The sequence below is a fragment of the Falco punctatus genome (assembly GCF_963210335.1).
Source record: "Falco punctatus genome assembly, chromosome: 5".
NCBI classification, from domain to species: Eukaryota; Metazoa; Chordata; class Aves; order Falconiformes; family Falconidae; genus Falco; species Falco punctatus.
This window is the reverse complement of record NC_137584.1, coordinates 65,647,201-65,666,784: the sequence shown is the minus strand read 5'-3', so window position 1 is coordinate 65,666,784 and position 19,584 is coordinate 65,647,201. Positions and strand designations below refer to the sequence as shown.

The window sequence follows — 19,584 nt, the reverse complement described above, 5'->3', positions numbered from 1 at the left end:
AGTCAGAAACCTGACCCCCCAAGTCCTTACCTTCTGATGCCCAAATTCATTCAGTATTGTGCCCAGCTTCTTCGTGTTGCTGTGAAGTTTATGAGCAGCAATGGCTGGATTGGGATCCCTCCAGTCAATGGACAGGCGATGATACCAGAGGTGCCGACCCTCCTGAATGTGTGCTGACTTGATGCTGGGGTCAAATCGATGAACCTCACATCCACTGTTGGCCATGCTGATCTCAAACTGGTTGTCATCATTGCCTAGCCTACGAAACAGAAAAGATGTAACTATTAATGCTGCAAAAAGAACTATTCGTGAGTAGGACATTTTGAGGATTCACAGTAAAAGAAGGTAAAAATCCAACCTATTTGTTTCTGAAGCAAACTGGAGGAGCTGTTGTGCTCCTTCTTGGGATACGTCCACAGCACTGAGCACAATCTAACCCTAATTCTGATGCGATAACCAGAAATAAAGCTAAGGGTCCACAATAGTACCTGCTGAAGATTCAGAATAAGTAGTTAGATAAAGGAAATTTAAAGGAACATTTTCCAATGTCACATTCATAACTGACCTTAAGAAACTTCTGATGAAATTTTTCATTTATTGAATGAAACTACTGGAGTGGATTAGACAAACTAACCTCACCAGAAAATTCAAATTCCATGCAATATACTGCATTAGAATGAAGGGCTCCTTTCAAGGCAAGAACTAATCCACCTTTAGCCAGGGTGATAAACTTTCCAAAGAGCTTTTTCTTAATTCAGAAGCTGACATAATTTATAAAAAGGAAATTAAATGTTTAGAACCTTTGTGCTGACATTATTCCTCTATTTATGTTTTGTATACATACGTATATATTCTTCTATTTTCAGCTTGCTTTTTCTTTTAAAGATTACAATACTTTCCTTAGTACCCACTGCAAAAAATTCCAATAACCAAGCCATAAGTAGAAAAGCAAACATATTTAAAATTTATACAATACCGTTTTGTGAAAATCAGGCATATTTCCCACTGTGCCTATAATCTGCTGTTACCATGATGAGTCACAATGACCACCAACAGGGACAAGACACAAGAATCAAATGCCTCTTTTCCTCTGTGCACAGGAAGACACAGATAAAAAAGCAAATTTAAAAATAACCTGTTCACAACAGTAGCAGAGTTTTTACACAGACTTAAGAGAAAGACCGCTGGTAATTTGGAAAAGATCCCAAAGAAGGATAAAAATTAATAGCCCCATCATATAGCAGTCTTTTCTCAGTTCCTGTCTTTGCAAGGAGATGATGTACTTTACAAGGCTGTGCCATATTCCCACCTCCTACAGCCCACTGGTTCACACAGAATATACTAAAAGATTCTGGTATTGACCATTGCAATCACATGTCTGGACCACAGACCTTCCCTACTGTGTAAAACAGGACATTCATTCCTGCTCCTCTGAGCTTGTTCCAAACGTGGTTCAAATCATGCACTAACCCTTAAAGTTAATCAAAATTACGCTGTTGGATATACACACATGTAGTGCTGGGAAGTCAATCAAGTGTTTAAATCAGCACTTCAACCAGTTTTACTGATTGAGAATATCCACTATGTACTAACAGCATGGCATTTATTTATCACACACAAACCATTATAGGGCAATACTCCTGGATGCGCTGTCAGAGCACCTGCTACACTACACCACAATTACAAATTAGAAATGGTGCGAGACTGAAATAATTCTGGCTATTTGCATCAATATGTAAAACATGGTATGTTTTAAATCATGCTACACTATGCTATGACATTAAGCTAACACTAAATATTTTACATAGATAACATACTGATAAAATAAAATGAATCCAACTCATGAAGCAATGTTTGGAAGAGCATATGTTTTGGAAGTTACCGCTACGGTATGATGCTTGCTGTAATATTGGCTAAGCACGGTGTAATGGTAGCCTATTAGAAGGTCTCCTCTCAACCATCCTCCCCTTTAAACATCCTGAGAAAGCAGGAGGAGACAGGGTTTGCAAAATCAGGCCAGTGTGCTTTTAAGAACAGCTCCGCTTCACAGGATTCCAGCTCATACAGCTGTGTAGGAGGACAGGAGAGGAGTTCTCTTTTAATGCATTCAACACACATTAGGAAAAAAAGTTCAGAAGTTAACAAAATGAATCAATGTGTTTGTCTGCATGTGGCTTTCTGAAGAAGGGACAATGATGGACAAAGACCAGTGTAATCCCTTAGGAATGAGAAACTGGCAAAAAATGACAAAACATGTGAATTGTTGGGGACAGTGACAGCATTAGAGTGATGAGCCTACCAGTGACCGATGGATACATGCACCCATAACACACTTCTAACAGTACCAGCTGCTACAATCCAGAGGGCCAAACGGTTTTGATGTAGACAAACCTCAGGCTGCCTCCAAACAGATTGCTACTTATGTGGACTGCAAAGGGAGGTTCACAGTGGTGCAAAACAGAAAAAAAAAATACAGATGAAGGTGAAGAAGATGCTGATATATCTTCTGGCACTCTAGCTATTGGCTCAAGTTTATGCCTGAAGAGGGATCTGAGAAAAAAACAATATTTAGGAGAGAAAAAAAAGCCATCTCCAAAAGAACCGGTTTGAAACGTTTCTGGCTTACAGGTGATTGTGCTAAGGGATAACACAGCATGAAAAAGGTAAACAAATTAGGTCTCCTAGGAAAGATTTTGTGGTTTTTTTAAAAGAAAGGTGTGGAGGTCACAGAAGACTAGAGAGGCCCTTCTCCATCATCAGGAGAGAGTAGTTGCTGCCTCCAGCAACAGCAAAATTAAAAATGCTAAAGACACCGACCTATTTTTACTGTAAAGGGGAAGACAGCTTAGTTACGGAGTTGGCAGTCACACACAGTCCCCTGCACTCTGGGCAGAAGTGGGCTTTCAAAGCAGCAGAAACAGCATCTGCAAGACCAGCTCTCCTAGCCTCGTGCACGTGGGACGGAAGGGCTCACTGGCACTGCTCCCCACCGGCAGCAGGGCAGGGACGCTGACCCAGGACAGAGCACAGCACAGCAGGGAGCAGTGTCCCTTGGCTGTCCCCTGCTCCCAGGGTTTGCAGAGGGTCACCGTACACAGAGCCTTGCACTCAGAAAAACCACTGGGCTGCAGCTTGCACCGAAAGGAGCACCACAACATCCCCGTGTCATCCTGGCGTGCAGCCAGCACACAAGCAGCACAAAAGATGCTTTGTCTCCTCCAGCACAGCTCTACTGGACACCTGTAGCTGATCCAGCCTGATAACTGCAGGTACTCCAGCTCCCACAGAGGCCACAAGAGACAGAGCTGTAAAACCATGCATGTTTCAAATCCAGCTTTCCCTTTCTGTGTTCCCCCTCCTCCCCTTGTTTCTCAAAGGAAGACAACCAAGCTCTGCAGCTCAGGAAAAAAGAAGCATCCCCTGCCTGGATCCTAAAGACCCTACACTTTGAGATCCACCTGAAAGGGCTTTTATACAGTATTGCAGCAAGACTCTCTAAGTCTCAACTGGTAAGTTTCTGAAATCCTATTCATTTATATTATCTCAGCTTGAGTGCCTGCCTGTGGTGTTTGTAACAGACTTAGCTTAATCTAAGGAGATTTAGCACTAATAACTAGAGCTCACTAATGCATATTGCAATTACATATCATACTGGGAAATCCTGTCCCCAAGCAAAAACACTGCTGATTCTCAGTAGTGGAAGCAACTAATACTAATCTAAAAAGATCTCCAGATGTTTCAGATGCTGCTTGCTCCCATTCAAAAGTAACCTCTTCTATAGCATCCAAGAAGGCAAAGCCTAAGCAGCGTGTTTTGTTCCATTTTTAATGATATATGGATTTAATTCAGGATTCCCAGTAAAACACACACTGAACTTTCACATTTGTCCTCCATCCACCCTCTCCACAGGGTGTATTCTTCACTGGAAGCAGCTGCTCCCCCTTTGCTTGTTATGAAGTGTATGAGATAACAGAAATGTTTAAAGGGGATTTTTGTCTTACTCGGAACAAAATTACTTTTCTGCCTGTCGTAAACTAAAGAAAGTGAGTCTGAGAAAAGAATTATGCAGCAACAAGCTCCAAAGGCTGCAGAAGTAAACTGGAGGACTGAAGACTACTCCTCCTCAACATCAAATATTTCCCTTTTACTTTTTATCTGCTTCATGTGATGCATCATAGTTGGGTACTTACTGCACATGTGTATCTGATGATTAATGGGAGAGCCAACATCAATTTCAGTCTCTGCTAAGCCCTACTGTTCTATCAGTACAGCAAATCTGGCATTCAGGCTCCCTGTACCATACCGAAAGTGGCACCACATATAGAACACTGGTATACATGCATTAACTCAGATTTATTCAAAACCATTCGCAAATGATCTCTGGGTGGCCAGTTTTGTGCCAAATCTGCATTTACTAGTACAGATGAAATCAACTCTGTGTTGTGCCTACTGGCCAATTCAACAAAAATACCATTTCAGCCCACACTTGGTCCATAGCAAAAGGCAAGAGGGACACGATACGTGAGCTCAGGTCTAATATTAATGATCATGTAATCTGAAGGTCTAGATTAATTCCACTGAACTTTGGATACTTTCCCAAGACATCTAAAGTCAGCAGCCACATTACACCAGACTTCCTCTATAATCGAAGGAAAGCTATACCTACCTCCAGAATGCTATTTAGCTTAGCTGATTTTCCACCCGAATGTGCCTGCCTCTCCCTACTACCAGGAGCCTCAGGCAATGAGCCAGTACTATACAGTCAAGCAGGTAGTCTGGACCTGAGCATGGAGTATAACACTGCATCTCTCCTAACTTTCATGGGAATGTGAAAAACAAACAAAAAATCTTGTAAACCTGTATTTTGCACTAAAACCAGCTAAGTAGAATTTGAAATAGATTGCTTTTTGTGGTCTGAATGTTCTTTGCAACAGTAGTTGAAAGGAGTTTGCTCTCCATATATGTGATTTGTCTTTAAAGGGCATGTTATTGTTGTTCTGCCACAGAGCAATGCAGCTGAACAAAACCTGAGAGCCCCTCACCCTCTGAGGTGTTTGGCCTTTACAGCTCAGTATAAACTTGAGCCAAATGCAAACCCACCCAAATTAACAGAAAATACTCCCTTGGACTGCAGCGCACTCTGCGTCCACTTTACATTAATTGCTGGGGTTAACTGCTTATCACTGAGAAACGCCACCCCGACACAGTTCCTTGATATCCACCATTTGTCAGACCCATAGCAGCAAAATCACAGAAATAAACTGCACTGGTTTAAGGGACATGAAGCCTTTCAATACACCTCTGACCTAAAGCTGGCTCCCAGGACAGCAGACAGTTTTATCAGGAGGCAGCAGTCATGTGGTGATCTGTGTAAAACGAGCTCCAGATCCCAGCAATCACTTTCCTAATGCACCTGCACACTCATGGGTAATGCAAAAGTTACTACAAAAAAAATGCCTGACAAACTGTAAGAACTGACTTCCCTCAGCCTTCCAGGAAGAGTGTTTTATTAGCAGGGAAACAGGCTGCACTTGTGGTTTTACTACCTGTGAAAGCAATTGTTCTGTGATGAGTGAAAACCTCAATCTCAAGTGCTGTAAACATCATAAACACTACAAACATTTTTAAATAAAGCTGCTACTGCCTTTATTATTAGCACTTCGGCACATGTCACCCCTTAAGTGCTTAGCAAACACACTCTCATATGGAAATGAACCGTTTTGTCCCAGGGGTAGTTAATGAAGTTTTCTAAGTAATGCTGCTGAAGTACCTGACAATTATGCAAGTCATTTCTGCTCATAGAAGATGTTGTAGGCTTTATGGTTTATCTCATTAATTTTCATCTTCCTCTACATGAACTACCACTCACTACTCACCATTAAGCCATCTGTTTCCATACCGATATTAGAAAGGCAAAGGAAAAAAAAACCCTCATGGAGAAAGGTTTTTCCTTAAAAACAGTTTACAGAAGCAAATCAACATATAACAGACACACCCGAACTAAGCATGTATTTCAAAAGACAACTTTGTTGCAGACTGTGTTGCATTTATAGAGCTTTTTGAAGCTTGGTGTCATGAAAATTTGCTGTCTTTTAAAGCTAGCACTTACCCAAGGGAATAGAGACGGCATTGCTTGCTTCTAATTCTATGAATGAGGCTAAACCTCTCATCAAGACAGATCGACCAGGGCTTCTTTGTGGTTTCAGAGTACTCTCTCAGGCTGTTCAGGTTCATGCGTTCACATGAAATCTGTTGAAACCAAAGGATGTTTCATTTTAAGACAGGATTTTTAATTTGTTTTTAATTTGCCTTCTGGGGAAAGACTGGAAAGCAGAAAAAATGTTAATTGGTTTCATTTAAATCTGATTATCAATCTGATACACAGCTATGGAGATTTGATGACTTTTTTTCCTTGTTCATCTGTTCTGCTTGGTGAAATTTAAGGCTTACATAATCACCCAGAGAGCAATGTAGTTTGAAAAGCAAATAATTAAGCATTAGTACTATACCCACAAATCAATTTTCCCTGAGAAAAAGTTATTTCAGCACTAAAATGTTTAATTTTTTTCTTTTCAAACCTTGGAGTGGATTTTGCATCCTGAATAATGTTAAAATCACGTCACGATTCAAGATTGCAATTACAATTTGCAGTGTCACTGCAATATACACTGTATACCTTACCTAGAGCGTCCTGGATCTCAGTTCCAGAAGGGACATTACCCCAATCCATCCCCTCTCCAACAACGAAGGGATTGAAGTAAGCACTTAACTAAACAGAGGAATCTTAGCACCTCTGTCTGTGCTAGGCTGGCTTAGACATCTGGAGTCTAAAGCCAGGATAAAAGAGATAAAGACCCTGCAGGAAGGAACACTGTAAGCCAAAGTCCTTGTAAAGACCAAGAAAGCAAGGACCAAAATGTTCTAGATTCATCAGAAACCTGGAAGTGTCAAAAATCACTTAACTGAGAGGTGAAGTCAGCTTTGCCAGCAGCTGAGCAGCAGCCTGCAACAAAATACAGCGGTGACCAAGCCAATGAAGCCAGAGCCCTGGGAATGACACCCTGCGGAGGAGACCCTGCCTGCAGCACCAGCTCTGCCTACCCACCCAGCAGCCTGGGCCAGCGCTTCACCCCCGGGCTCTGCCACACCATTCTGCACCATCCCGTTCTCCAGACCCGCTTTGGAAAAGGCAGGCACGGAGCTGGGGGTGCTGCAGCCTTTCAGCGTTCAGGACGCAGGGCACAGCAGCCGATGGGAAGCCAGTGCAGTTTGTACAGCTGTCACCGTAGCAGTGGCAAGGAGGTAACGGGAAGCAGAAGTAAGCACCAAAGCTGTGGCGACTTCTGCCCAGGAGAGGCTGTGCCATGCTGCACCAGCATCAGCTTACAGTTGCTTGTTGAAGGGCTTTTCAAATCATGTGCAGCCCCGCCATCAAATTCAGGGGTTGCAGGGCACAGGCTGCTAACACACAGATAGGAAAGCAAAGACTGAGAAGAGTTGCAGGAACCCAGCTCACCCATCATGATGAAAAGTTGTTCTTTGGGCCCAGTACCAGCCCTGGCTGCAGGGATGGGAGCTGGCACTGTCAGAAAGCCAGCAATAAAATGGTGGGAAGAACAGCAGCAAAGACAAAACCAGGTTAAACATCAGCCCTGAACTGACTGTTCTCATCTCGTTCCTTCCTTCCTCTGCAGCAGACTACCCAGGCTCAGCTCGCAGTTTTAGCCAACCTAAGAAGCACAGGCCTGCCCCACCTGGAACCACAGAAATGGAACAATTTTACACAGGGGTGAGAGTAAAAACTGGGCTACCACTAGCCATTGCTGTGGTAGGCACTCTCCACCATGTGCCTTATAATAAGTAAACAAAACTCTCATTCTTTAAGAAGCTTAAGCTCTGAAAGATCCATTACCTGGGGCATTAGATCTAAAGAACTGCATGCTGCATCACCACCTCCCTGCTCCTGCTCAGCTCGTAATTCCCATGGGAAATTCATACCAGCTAATATAGCATCTCTTCCTGCTGCTCTCAGGATTCACTAAGTTTTAAGCAATGATTTGCACTGCACCCCACCACCCATTTCCCTTCAGTCACGTAACAATCAAGGAATAAATGGCATTGCAATAACGAGCACTAATTTTAAGACACAGAAGCATAATGTGCTCTCTACAGAAAAGTAAGATTCTGCAGTGCTGCCACTTAATTGACTCACGGCATTATGAGCAATTATAACACTCAGAATTTGGAGCAATTTTCAAAGCTTTTGCTACTTAATAGCTCTTGCTATCAAAAATAAAAAAACCTGAACCCTGCCTTTAGCACCATCACCAGTCTGTTGCGTGATTTACAGACCCTGACGCACTGAGCTCACATCCTGTTCTGGGCTTCTGCTCGCTACTATGATACAAACAACAGCACATATAACGTGGCTCTTCTGATCGTTAGTTACCAGCACTGGAAAAGGTTTTCTGGCCGCACCTTGACCCTGCTGACATGGCATCTTCCCCCTCCAGCAGTTCAAGCCATTCTACACTAATGGCAGGGAGCTGAACTCAGGCACAGTGATCAGTAGCCACTTGCTCAGCAAACAAGGAAAATGAGATCCCATGCTCATCTACATAAGCAGGATCCCACCTCCAGAAGTGCTCATCCCAGTCGTGGTGTTATCCTGTCAGTTAATAATCCTATAACATCTGCCAGGTGAGGAACAAGGATTCCTCTCATTTTTTGTTTTCACTTATGCTGGTCCCCCTGACCAGGGTCAGTTCCTCTGGGAACGAAACTTCTCGATTAGTGTGTCAGAAGCAATAAACTCTCTGCTAATTGATGTCCAAGTAGGCTTTGACCCAACTAGTGGAGTTTAGCAGCATCTGCCACTGTTTATTAAGTCACCAAGATGAAGGATGTTTTCAGCTTAATATGACTGCAGCAGCCTGAAGTTCTGTACAACAAAACAAGCTACACACATCTCTTGCTGTCTCCACATGCATCATATTGCCTCTTGCCCCCTCAGTGCTGGCATGAGTGGAAGTAACAATGTCATTTTCTTGAGCATTTAGCCAGGGGTACCCACAAGTGGGAGGATAAGTGAACACTCTGCTACCCTCCCAGTTACCACACCATCAGCACAGCAGCATATTTTTAGACGTGTTTCAAATTAATCTTGTCTCAGCCTTGAAAGCATTGCATTAACAAAGAATTTTGTATGTGGATGATGTTTCAGTGACATTAGCACCTGAGGCTTTTGGCTGTTGTCCACTGTAAGTGATGGTGCAGTTAAATCTGTATTCAAGAGTCAGCTGCTGATAGACCTGGGTATTCAAAGCAGCTGCCCTGTCAGAACTGTGGACATCCAGCACCTTTTCCATTTTTTATTACAGGAAATGTATGCGTAAATGCTGTTGTGCAGGAGTGACGCCTCCATTAAGACATGACAGCTCAATTTCTGTATATGCTGAACTCCAGAAGTATCTGTCAGTGCAATCTGGATTTGAAAATGTCACCTGTGAAAAAGCACATAAGAACACTGATTTTTCAGGTCATCGTTTTTGTCCTCAAAATATCAGGATTCAATTGGTGTTCCTGGGACAACCTGTCCAAGTTAGCGACCATTGCCTTGTTCTCATTTTACTGGGAACCTCAAATGCATCCTTTTTACCTAAAATTAGACTGTTTATCACATTATTATTGAGAGCTGGAGTGGCGGAATACACAGTCCTCTTGCTACAGAGTACTCTGTATTTTTCTGTGTCTGACAGAGAGCGAGAAAGAGAGCGGGAGAGGAACCATGTCTGGAATTTCAGTCATAGTGTACTCCTGTCAGGAGACAAACCCATCTGGAAATAAAACCCAAGGAAATAATGCATTTTTTTTCTACCTCGTGTTTTGACCTTTACATCCATGTTGACCATTGCTGCTAGGTTAAGCACCTTTAGAAATAAAGCAGTTCCAAAACCAGTTTGGTGTAAGGTTAATTTCTTATCTGAGAGGGCACGGCCTGTACCAGGCAAACTGTTTTCTGAACAGAGGCTGAAATAAAAAACCTACCTGAGAAGTGCTAATGTACTTCAAGAACCTCAAGGCCTCGTAGTTGAGGGAAGGAGTCTGACTTGCCCATGGCTGTAGTTCAATGTGCCATCTTACAGTCTGCAAAGCAATACAAAAAACACTTTAAAGGAACAGGATTCATTTCTTGGTACAAGCACAAAATGCAAGGGCTAATAAATTAAGGAGATTTAATTTCAAATAAAGAGTTTCTGAGGGGCTTGTCTACACATGAAAGCAATTTCAGAATAAAGTAGGGTTTGAACTACAGTGAAAGACCATCTAACGATGATTTATTATGATCAGCTTTGAAAGCAGATGTAGGTAATTCAGAAAGAAAGGGCTCTTCATCCAGGATACATGTGTCAATACAGTTATTCTAGGACACCCAAGTAAGCTCTGGCTTGTAGAAGTGCATGAAGAAAACCAAGATGTAACTAATTCCTTTAGCAAAACATCTGAAAACAGTAAAATACTTCAAATTTTATATCTACCATGTATCTCTGCTTGAATGTCCTCTGAAACAAGAACTTGAATTGCACTCATCATCACCAAAGGAAACGTCTGCAAACAATCTTTCCCTTTTTAAAATACAGATTTGATAGAAAAGAAAGTTTGTTGAGGTCTTTAAGAAAAGCTTTTTTCCTCTCCCATGCTTGCCTGACAAGATATACCAGAATTCTTTGTTTTCCTGAAAAAACATCAATGTGGCTGTCCGTAGCCCTATCACTCCTCATTTTCATAGCCGCAGGGAAGCAGCTTTGGTGGATGCTTTCTGCACTCCCTTTGAGGCCCCTCAGCTCTGAACCACAGGGATCCTGTCAGTTTTTCCAGCAACACTTCCCACATAGACAGAGTGGGACAGAAGAGGTCTTTCAGACATGTGCTTACAGAACAACGGGGCTCCGCGCTCCCATCTGCTCCACCTTCTCCAAATTCTGCCCGCTTTTGTCGCACTGGGAAGTTTAGATGTGTTATCTCTTGCCCTCAAGTAGATAAAAATACAAGCACGGTGTTAAGTTGTACTAAATTAAGATTGATTCCTCATGGCTTTTCATCTTCAGGCGCCCTAAGTCACTTCTATGGCTGGGCAGGTAGTATCAAGCTTCCCTTTAATCATCCCCAATTAACTGAGCTTCCATAATGAAGAGGATGGGGGTTTTCCCCCACAGGTTTATCCTGACATTCAGTAACATACCAAACAGGAACCTCATTTGAGGTTCCCACAGCACTGTATTTCAAACAAAGCCCTGGAAAACATATAGGAAATAGCTACTGAAGAGGATGGAAGCAGATCAGAGAGGCGAGGTGCTGAGCCCCCAGACAGGACCAGTCTGTGGTGCCAGAAGAAGAGCCAGCATGGTGACAGTGGAGATCCTCTGAGGAACACAGGAAAGAAAAAGAGGCGGCAAAACTAGAAAAAAAAGAGATGATTAAAGAGGACCATCAGACCAGATGGAGTTTGCCTGGAGCCGATACCATGAATTGATATTTTTGCAGCCTAAGTAAACATAGTCTGGAGTGAACATGAGCCAGAAGGTCTGTGTGAGGTTTATTGTTCCTTTAGCGTTTGCTCTTTGGGCTTTTTTTACTGTAAAGAGATGCTGAGATATTTTTTTCCCCAGCAGACAAAAGTAGCATTTCCCACCCTGAAACTTGCTGCCTGCAGCAAACATGGGTTCCTACACCCTGCATCGCACAAGGCTGGAAGCAAGCTAGCAAGTCCTGCAGCAGCACGTACCCCTGACCCGCTGACTGCAGAGGCAGCCTGCAAGCAGCTAACAGCAGGAGGATAGGTGCATGCTGGGGAGCAAAATGCACGTAATTTTTCAGAATGAGTCACAGTTCACACAGCTGAATAACGTTTGCAATGTCAGTAATGCTTTTGTTTCAACAGGCTTGAAAACTGAAATGAAAATGAAGACTGACAATCATTTTCAGGGGAAAAAAAAAACCAACACAAAACCCAGACACCTAAACATCTGTGCCCAGTTATTCTGAATTCTATTTGTGTGAGAAGTAGCTCATTAAGTAGGGGAATTGCAGGGTGGCCATTGTGGCACTGCTCAGCAAGAATTCCCTCTGCACAGAGTTGACAGGGAAGAAAAAGAAAAAAATTCCCTATAATTAACCACGTGAATGAGGTTCTTTTTCAGTAGAGTGCAATATCCAAGAGCTACTGTGTCTTACTCTCAGATTCTTAAAATCTTAAAGATGACAAACTGCCTTCCTACTGACTCCAAAAATATATCAATAAACACATAAAAAGGAAGACTAAACACCACTCACCCCCACCCTCCCCAAAAGAGGGAAAAATCAGAAAAAGGTCAACCTTTTATATAGTTCTTTAAATTCAGGAGCACTACATAAATGTTACTTTTGTGAAAGAGATCAGACCCGAGCTCCTGTTTGAGGGCACTGCTTTTGAATAGCTTTTCAAACTTCACACTTGGGCCCTGGCTCCTTACTAAGCAGCAGCCTATTTCCATTCACTAATGAATACATCAGAGATGCCTGTTCCTAACACCTACTAAACACCCCTCCGGGGGGCTTCAATAGCTGCATTACAATAAGATTCAGAGATGACAAAGAGGGATGAAAACGATGAAAACCCAGTACATCTCTTGGACAAGGTACACCCTCCCAGCGGGTAAGTCAGTGATGTTGGTGATGCAGTTTGGGTATGTTCAGGACTCACAAAATATCCCCCTGAAGAAGCTACTCCCTATGTACATCAGTAGCCTTTGTTTATAGTTTTTCAGGTAATTTTCAGCCTGTTCTATAGCGTTTCCACATAAGCCCTCTCAAATTAACTCTACAGATAAAAGGCATCCAACCCCTGTGAACCAACTGCTTTGTGAAAATAAGGTTTATTCCTGATAAACGCATGTGTCTTATTTTAAGGAGTTTTCCCCTCTAGACTTCGCAATTTTATTTATTCAGAGCAACCTGACTGTGGCATCATGAGTTGGATTTTCTCCCTTGTATCACGGAAACCTCTAGAGTAAATAAGCAAGAGCAGGCCCCTGAGGCTGCTATACAAAGCAAGCTGTGGAGCAGCTCCTTTCACAGGCAGCTTCTACAGCAAGTGCACAAGAGGAGCAGAGGAGGTATTAGAGTCCATATTATGCTGCTCTGGATAGGACATTCAGACAGACCTCCCCAAGGTCACCCAGGAAGAGCCAGAAAATGGTTTGGACATTCTGCATCTCTGGCTATCGCCATCAGTGTGCTTTCTCCCTAGGGTAAGGACTTCCAATGAGACACCATGACGGTGTTTCCCAAACACCAATATATCCTGATTCCATAATATAAAGGGATGACAGTACCTGGGAAGTTATAATGCCCCTTAAAAAACAGCATACTGAATTATCTTGAAGTATCTCTCTATATACATTTTTTCACTTATAGACACGTTACCTGGAATTAGCATTGTAAGAAAAATCAGACTTCAGCAAGACTTTATCACAGGCAATGGTCAGAGTCTGACTTCAGGTGCCCCAGAAGGGTAATGGATACCAGATACCGTTAATGTGGAGTGATGTCTAAATTGTCACCACGAGATAACCACAGACTGAAGAAAATCTTAAGGCAATGCCATTGCTTTGTTAGGAAAACCGGGATGCATTTGAAGGTCTGACTTTTTTCCCAGGTACATCACAAGGATAGGGACTGATGTTTCCTTCAAACCAATCTGACAGTAATCCACGGTGACTCTTCTCTGGAGACCACACCCTTCCAGATTTTTCTCTCTCATCAGCCATCTATGATAGTCATCTAATAATCACTTAATATCTGTACTATACATATGGTATCATTTATCCTAAAAATCTGAAATCATAATAGAAAGTTTAAATCAACATAAGCAAAGGACTCACAAACGATCAGGTATAAAATTGTAGGTTTGCTAAATTTCTGGTTTTCGTAGCATAAACTTGAATACATAAATCATTAAATTCTTTCCAGATCAATCCTAGTTTCAGTGCACTAATTCAAACAGCCCAACCCCTCCCTTCCCTTCTGTTTACATTTGAAAGTACGTTTTCCATACTTCCACCTTTTTTAATTCAGTAACTGTTTTTTCCCCTCCTTTCAATTTCCTTCCTTTTTAGCAGCCTATTAAAATACAGAAACATATTAGCCATGTTTACAAACAAAAATTTGGGAACCCCATTGTCCTGCCAAGCGGTTTGTTGCTTCCAATAAAGAGACAAAAGACTTGTCAATACATACACAGACGTCTTAATCAAGGAGGAAATACTAAATCCTCTGATTAAACTGTGCAACAATGATTTTTTACGTTTGAGGCAGGACCAAATGTGAATGGAAAGTACTTGTGGCAACAAATTCCATCAATAGCCATAAATATTTGCTAGCCATAGAAACAAATGACACACATCTTCACTTCCAACCATTCTGGCTGTACTCTGTGTACCATCACACTCACCCTTTGTGGAAAGCTACAGCAGAACAGAGCTTGCTTGTGGGTAAAGTTTGGCAGGGGTTTTATCAGTTTCAAATGCAATGGGTGGGATTCAAATTGCAAATTTTCAGACATCTACAAGGCAAACACGTATTTACTGGATTGCACTCCGGAAGGCTCACCCTTGTAAGAGTAGATTGTTACTAGATATGATTTACAGGGCTTGGACATCATTTTATTAGGGCTCCCTCTGAAGCACCTGTGGCCTTAAGTACATTATTTTGTAGTGGGCCTGTTGTTTTGTTTTTTCCCCCGGTTCAAAAGTACCTTAAATAGTGAAAGCAGCATGTGCAGCCCACCCAAGTACTGGCTTGACAGGACATGCCAGCATGCCTCACGAGGGACACGCAACAAGTGCAAAGCCTGTCGAGATGAGTGGGAGGGCTGCTGAGGGTGGAGGCGGCCAAACCTGGCACACTGCTCTTCTCGCTGACGACGCAGAGCTGCTCCAGTGATGAACAATCCCTCGTGAACGCCCACATTTAGTTTCAGAGGCAATTAGCCGGTCGACTCCAAGGGAAAGCCGGGAATGAGAAAACATTCCTGCAGTGCAGACAACGAAGGACCGAGCTCCCACAGTGGGCTGGGAAGCTAAGTGAACTGACGGGACAAGATGAGGCAGACGGGCTCTTTAAGGGAATGATTCATCGCACTATAGAGTAGAGGTCTAAAATAAGAAAGATGAGTCATGCACTGGAAACATCCATGTCTCTCCATGGCCCGCAGAGGAAGCCTGGAGGACAGGCTCAGAAGCACCTACACTGTAGACATTCAACATCATAGAAGAGGAACCCCAGACCACACTATCATACGTGCCACGCTGCGGAAAAACTTGTATTTTAGAGGGCTGACACTACTCTTTATTTCTGAGCCTCAAGCAACACTTAATTGCAATTTATTCTTCAGCAAGGTTGAGTAACTACTCCAAATGTTTTATGTTTGGAGCAGCAATATGTGGCACAAGTCAAAACAAACTCCACCTCAAAGTGGAGGTGTCAATAGGAAAGAACAAGTATGCCTCAGCCTTGGCAAAGACCTCCTTGAGAAAGGTCAATTAATACAATCCCCTTTAGCTAAATGTAATCAGCACCATACTGAGGGCTACAAGAGGTACCTTCGTAAAAGCATGTATGCTACATCGTTAATTTAGAAGTAGCGGGGACACGCACAGGCTCAGTAAGCTGTAATTTAAAATACAGGCTTACAAAGTGACTATGACTCATATTTAAAGCTCTGAATGAATAAATTTCTAATGTGGCTGGCTTTGTAGGTATCCCATTCTACATGTCTGAACTGTTTCTTTCCTTTTTTTTTTTTTTTTTGTATTACTATTATTTTCTATTTTTCTTTGCAGTTTGGCTTTCTTAAACATGAGGTTTTCGCTTAAGAAACCATATTGCAGAAATTGCTACATACACTCCTGCTTTGTATGTGTGTGCCTGTACTGAGAAGAGCAATGGTTTCCCTCCCAGGCATCAGGCATTGGGAGCATCACAGGGACACACAGCTGACACCTAGCCCTGCAGCCACCTGAACTGGGAATTTCCACTCCACCAGTTAAACTTCCACGTGCTGCACAAAGTCCATAATGAACTGAAAACAAATTAATACAGGAAACCTTGCCCCATTTCTTACTTTTCTGAGTTTATCTAGAGCAGAGGCATCTCTGACTACACTGCAGGCAAGCGCAAGTCGTCTCCATACCTAGCCACCAAGGGATGGCTCCATCGGCTGTATGGGTCGGGTCGGTGCAATGGAATAAACAGGCCACACAGAGAGTCCCTCCCACAGACAAACCCCTGCACTACAAACTGCCCTGTGTGACAGGATCACAGAATGGTTTGGGTCGGAAGGGACCTTTTAAAGATCACATAGTCCAACCCCCTGCCATGGGGTACCTCTTCTACTAGATCAGGTTGCTCAAAGTAAATGGTATTGGTCCCCATATGGACTCTTGAGGGATACCACTCGCTATCGCTTTCCACTTAGACGCTGAGCTATTGCCTATAACTTCTTGTATGCAGGCATCCATCCTCACCCATCCAACAGTCTATCCATCAAACCCATATCTCTCCAATTCGGATTTAAGAATGTTGTGGGGAGTCGTATCACTGCCTTATAGAAGTCCAGGTAGATGACATCCGTAGCTCTTCCCTTGTCCACTGATGCAGTCAGTCCATCATACAAGGCCACTAGATTAATCAGGCGCAACTTGCCGCCCTTGGTGCAGCCATGTTGGCTGTCCCAAACCACCTCCCTGTCTTCAGTATGTTTTGACATATCTTTCAGGAGGATGTGCTCCATGATCTTATCCAAAGATGTGATGGCAGAACATTAGGCTGAGGAAGTGCCAGGATGAGGAAGCAACGTAACACATACAGTCAGGCTCTCCTGTGCAGCAAGGCTACAGAGTAAACCCTGCCTATGGAAAGCAGTCCTGTGACAGAAGTGTTTTCTGCATTAATAAGTGGATGTCTCCAATCTAAATGAGTTTTCAACATGACTTGTGTATGACAAATTATTTCTATGTCTGGACATGTGTGTTTTATTTTACTGAAGAGGGAACTTCGAGGATGCACTTAAGTCTCCCCTAGCTCCTTGTTCTCTATGCATCACCTCCTCCAAGCCTCTGCAGCACAGCACATATTTGTCTCCCTGGGAGCAGGATGCAATTGCTGCAAAAGCCAACTTACGCAGCTCTGAGCATCACCCAGAGGGCTTCACTTGAGAGCAATTTAACAGCACTTGCTTCCCAAGGTTGCAGTTTGCACCATAAGTAAAACTCTTCCACTTAGCAGGGAAAAGGGAAAAAGCAATACATCTTGAATGCAAAGTTTTACATTGAAATGAAGAAAACAATTTTGTAACTTCAATTCTCATTAGAAAAACTCTGAGCCACTGCATGGTAATTGAAACCAAAAGAGTCTTTACCCTTGTAGAGCAAATCAGTTTGAACATGCATAGATAACAACCCCTGGAAAGGCAGCAATCAGCAAGTGTTTCACCTCTGCTATCCTTTTGTTAATATTCATGTTTGTTTTCTGCTCCTTTTGCTTCTGATTTCCCATCTGACAGTATGAAACAGAGCCACACACATACAAATTACAGCTCTCACACTCATGGGGGAACTGCTGGCCTAACAGGCAGGCAAGCCACACCAGCAACCTCGATGCAAAACACCAACAACTTCAATGCATTGGGAGGTTCAGTGTTTCATGCACAAAGCCCACACGTAAGCCCATCTCTCCAACTCTACTTTTAGTTTTGTGCCTTTTCTCCCAAACAAATGTATCATAAGAAAAGCATATGCAGAAAAAAAGGATGCTTGGCACTGACTTTAAGTGACAGAATTTATATTTTTCTATGAATAAAGAAATGGCTTTGGAAAAATAAAGAGCTCCTTCCAAAATTAACAGGACATTGCCACCTCTGTAGAGGAATTTAGGTGTCTAATGCTCCACTGAATGCAAATCGAAACCCTGACTTCCATAGGAAATAGCTATTGGGAACCAGCTTACCAGGTTTAAATTAGCTGTTGAGAACACCTGCCACCCCCTCACCCATAAATTCACCAGATCTGGGCTTCAGTGACTACTGTGCATGACCCTGGGTGTAGATTTGTGACTTAGAGGAAGCATGTGTTTCAGAACACCTGCCAAAATACTAATTTGTAGGCACTTAGAAATTCGGAAAGCATTGCATCTAATTTATTATTTACATCGCATAACTACCAACTTTCACTACCTCTGAGGAATAAATCCACTGCAATCAAAGCAGCTGGGACCTGCAAAGGTAGGAAAGGGCAGCGTTGCACCAGGGAACCCCTCCTTGGACCTTCAAAGATAACCAAAGACTGACAGCTCTGCCACTGGAAATCTCCGCAACATCAGGGAGAAATACACATTTATTGAAAGGAAGTTTTATTTTACACTGCTAAGAGATAAATGGCTTTAAAAACAGTCAAGTGGTATTTCTTTGCTATGGTAATAAAATAAAATAAATAAATTGGGCAGCAGCATTCCAGCACAATCCAGAGGCTGACAGTATGATAATTTATATCTGATGGAGATAAAACCAGGAGCCAGAACAGACTGAAATTTATGGAAGCAAATTCTCGAAACTGCTTTAAGCAATGTAATACTCAATCAGCTGAATTTTTTCCAGTGCCTGCATGCCTTTGCCAACACTCAAGAATAACAGCAAGAAATAGTTACAGCAACTACTGGTCATTGCTTATCAAGTTCAGAATTTAGCTAAACAGAGGCAAGACCACAGTTTCAACCTCTATTCATAACTGCTTTAAACAAAGTACTTTGATGAAATATGGGAGATGTCATAATCCATACAATTAAAAAAAAACCCCGAACTATTATCCTCTAGGTTGTCTTCATTGCAATATTCAAATCACAGCATACAACAAACAGAATTTGTCAGTAAATATGCAGCTAGCCAGATAAAACGTGTTTATTTTGTGCAAATTCCAGCACTCTGATTTACAGATAGGGATGCCTCTGGCAGCTTATCCACTGACTTCAGCAGGCTCTGTCTGAGGCTAAGAACTGGGGAAAAAGAAGGTGGTTTAAAGTAAAACTTAATGCTTCCACACAAATAAGAGCACTTCACAATTGTGCAGCTTTCTCTCTCATCCAAACAGAGTGCAAATGTCTAAACAGAAATGATCTGCCACACCTTCCAGCCTACAGGGAGATCTGAAGCACCTTCTGTGCCCAGGGAGCAGGAGAAGGCAGTATTTAAAACTAGGCATCTATAACATCATAAAGCAAGTAGACTTTATTCTTATCCATGGGTAAACCGAAAGGCCGAGTGACTTCTACAGGTAGGTAGATTTCATAGCGTAAAACCTAAGGTAAGACAGAAAACAGTTACAATAGATAACCTTAGGGGCTTCCATTTCTCCGACCCACCATCAGTTCACTTGATCATACTGGGGTTTATGGGGGGCCAGGAAAGACTTAAAAAGCAAAACTTCACTTTTTTCTTCTTTAATTCCTTATTTCGTACAAGCGTTAGTTAATAAAGCAAGGTAATGGAGCTCC

The 19,584-nt window shown here is 42.5% G+C and overlaps 1 protein-coding gene across 4 annotated transcripts in view; it reads right to left on the bottom strand.

The window, feature by feature from the left end:
* Positions 1–19,584, bottom strand: part of METTL24 (methyltransferase like 24) — a 50,481-nt gene that overhangs the window by 17,379 nt on the left and 13,518 nt on the right. For 2 of the 4 annotated variants that reach the window (XM_080388211.1, XM_080388213.1), the window contains exons 2-4: positions 10,048–10,146; positions 6,110–6,249; positions 31–259 (exon numbers count right to left, since the gene is read on the bottom strand). In XM_080388211.1, the coding sequence (XP_080244337.1) occupies positions 31–259; positions 6,110–6,249; positions 10,048–10,146 (468 nt within the window). The remainder of the gene's footprint in view (positions 1–30; positions 260–6,109; positions 6,250–10,047; positions 10,147–19,584) is intronic. The other 2 variants (XM_080388212.1, XM_080388214.1) reach the window with 2 other exon arrangements.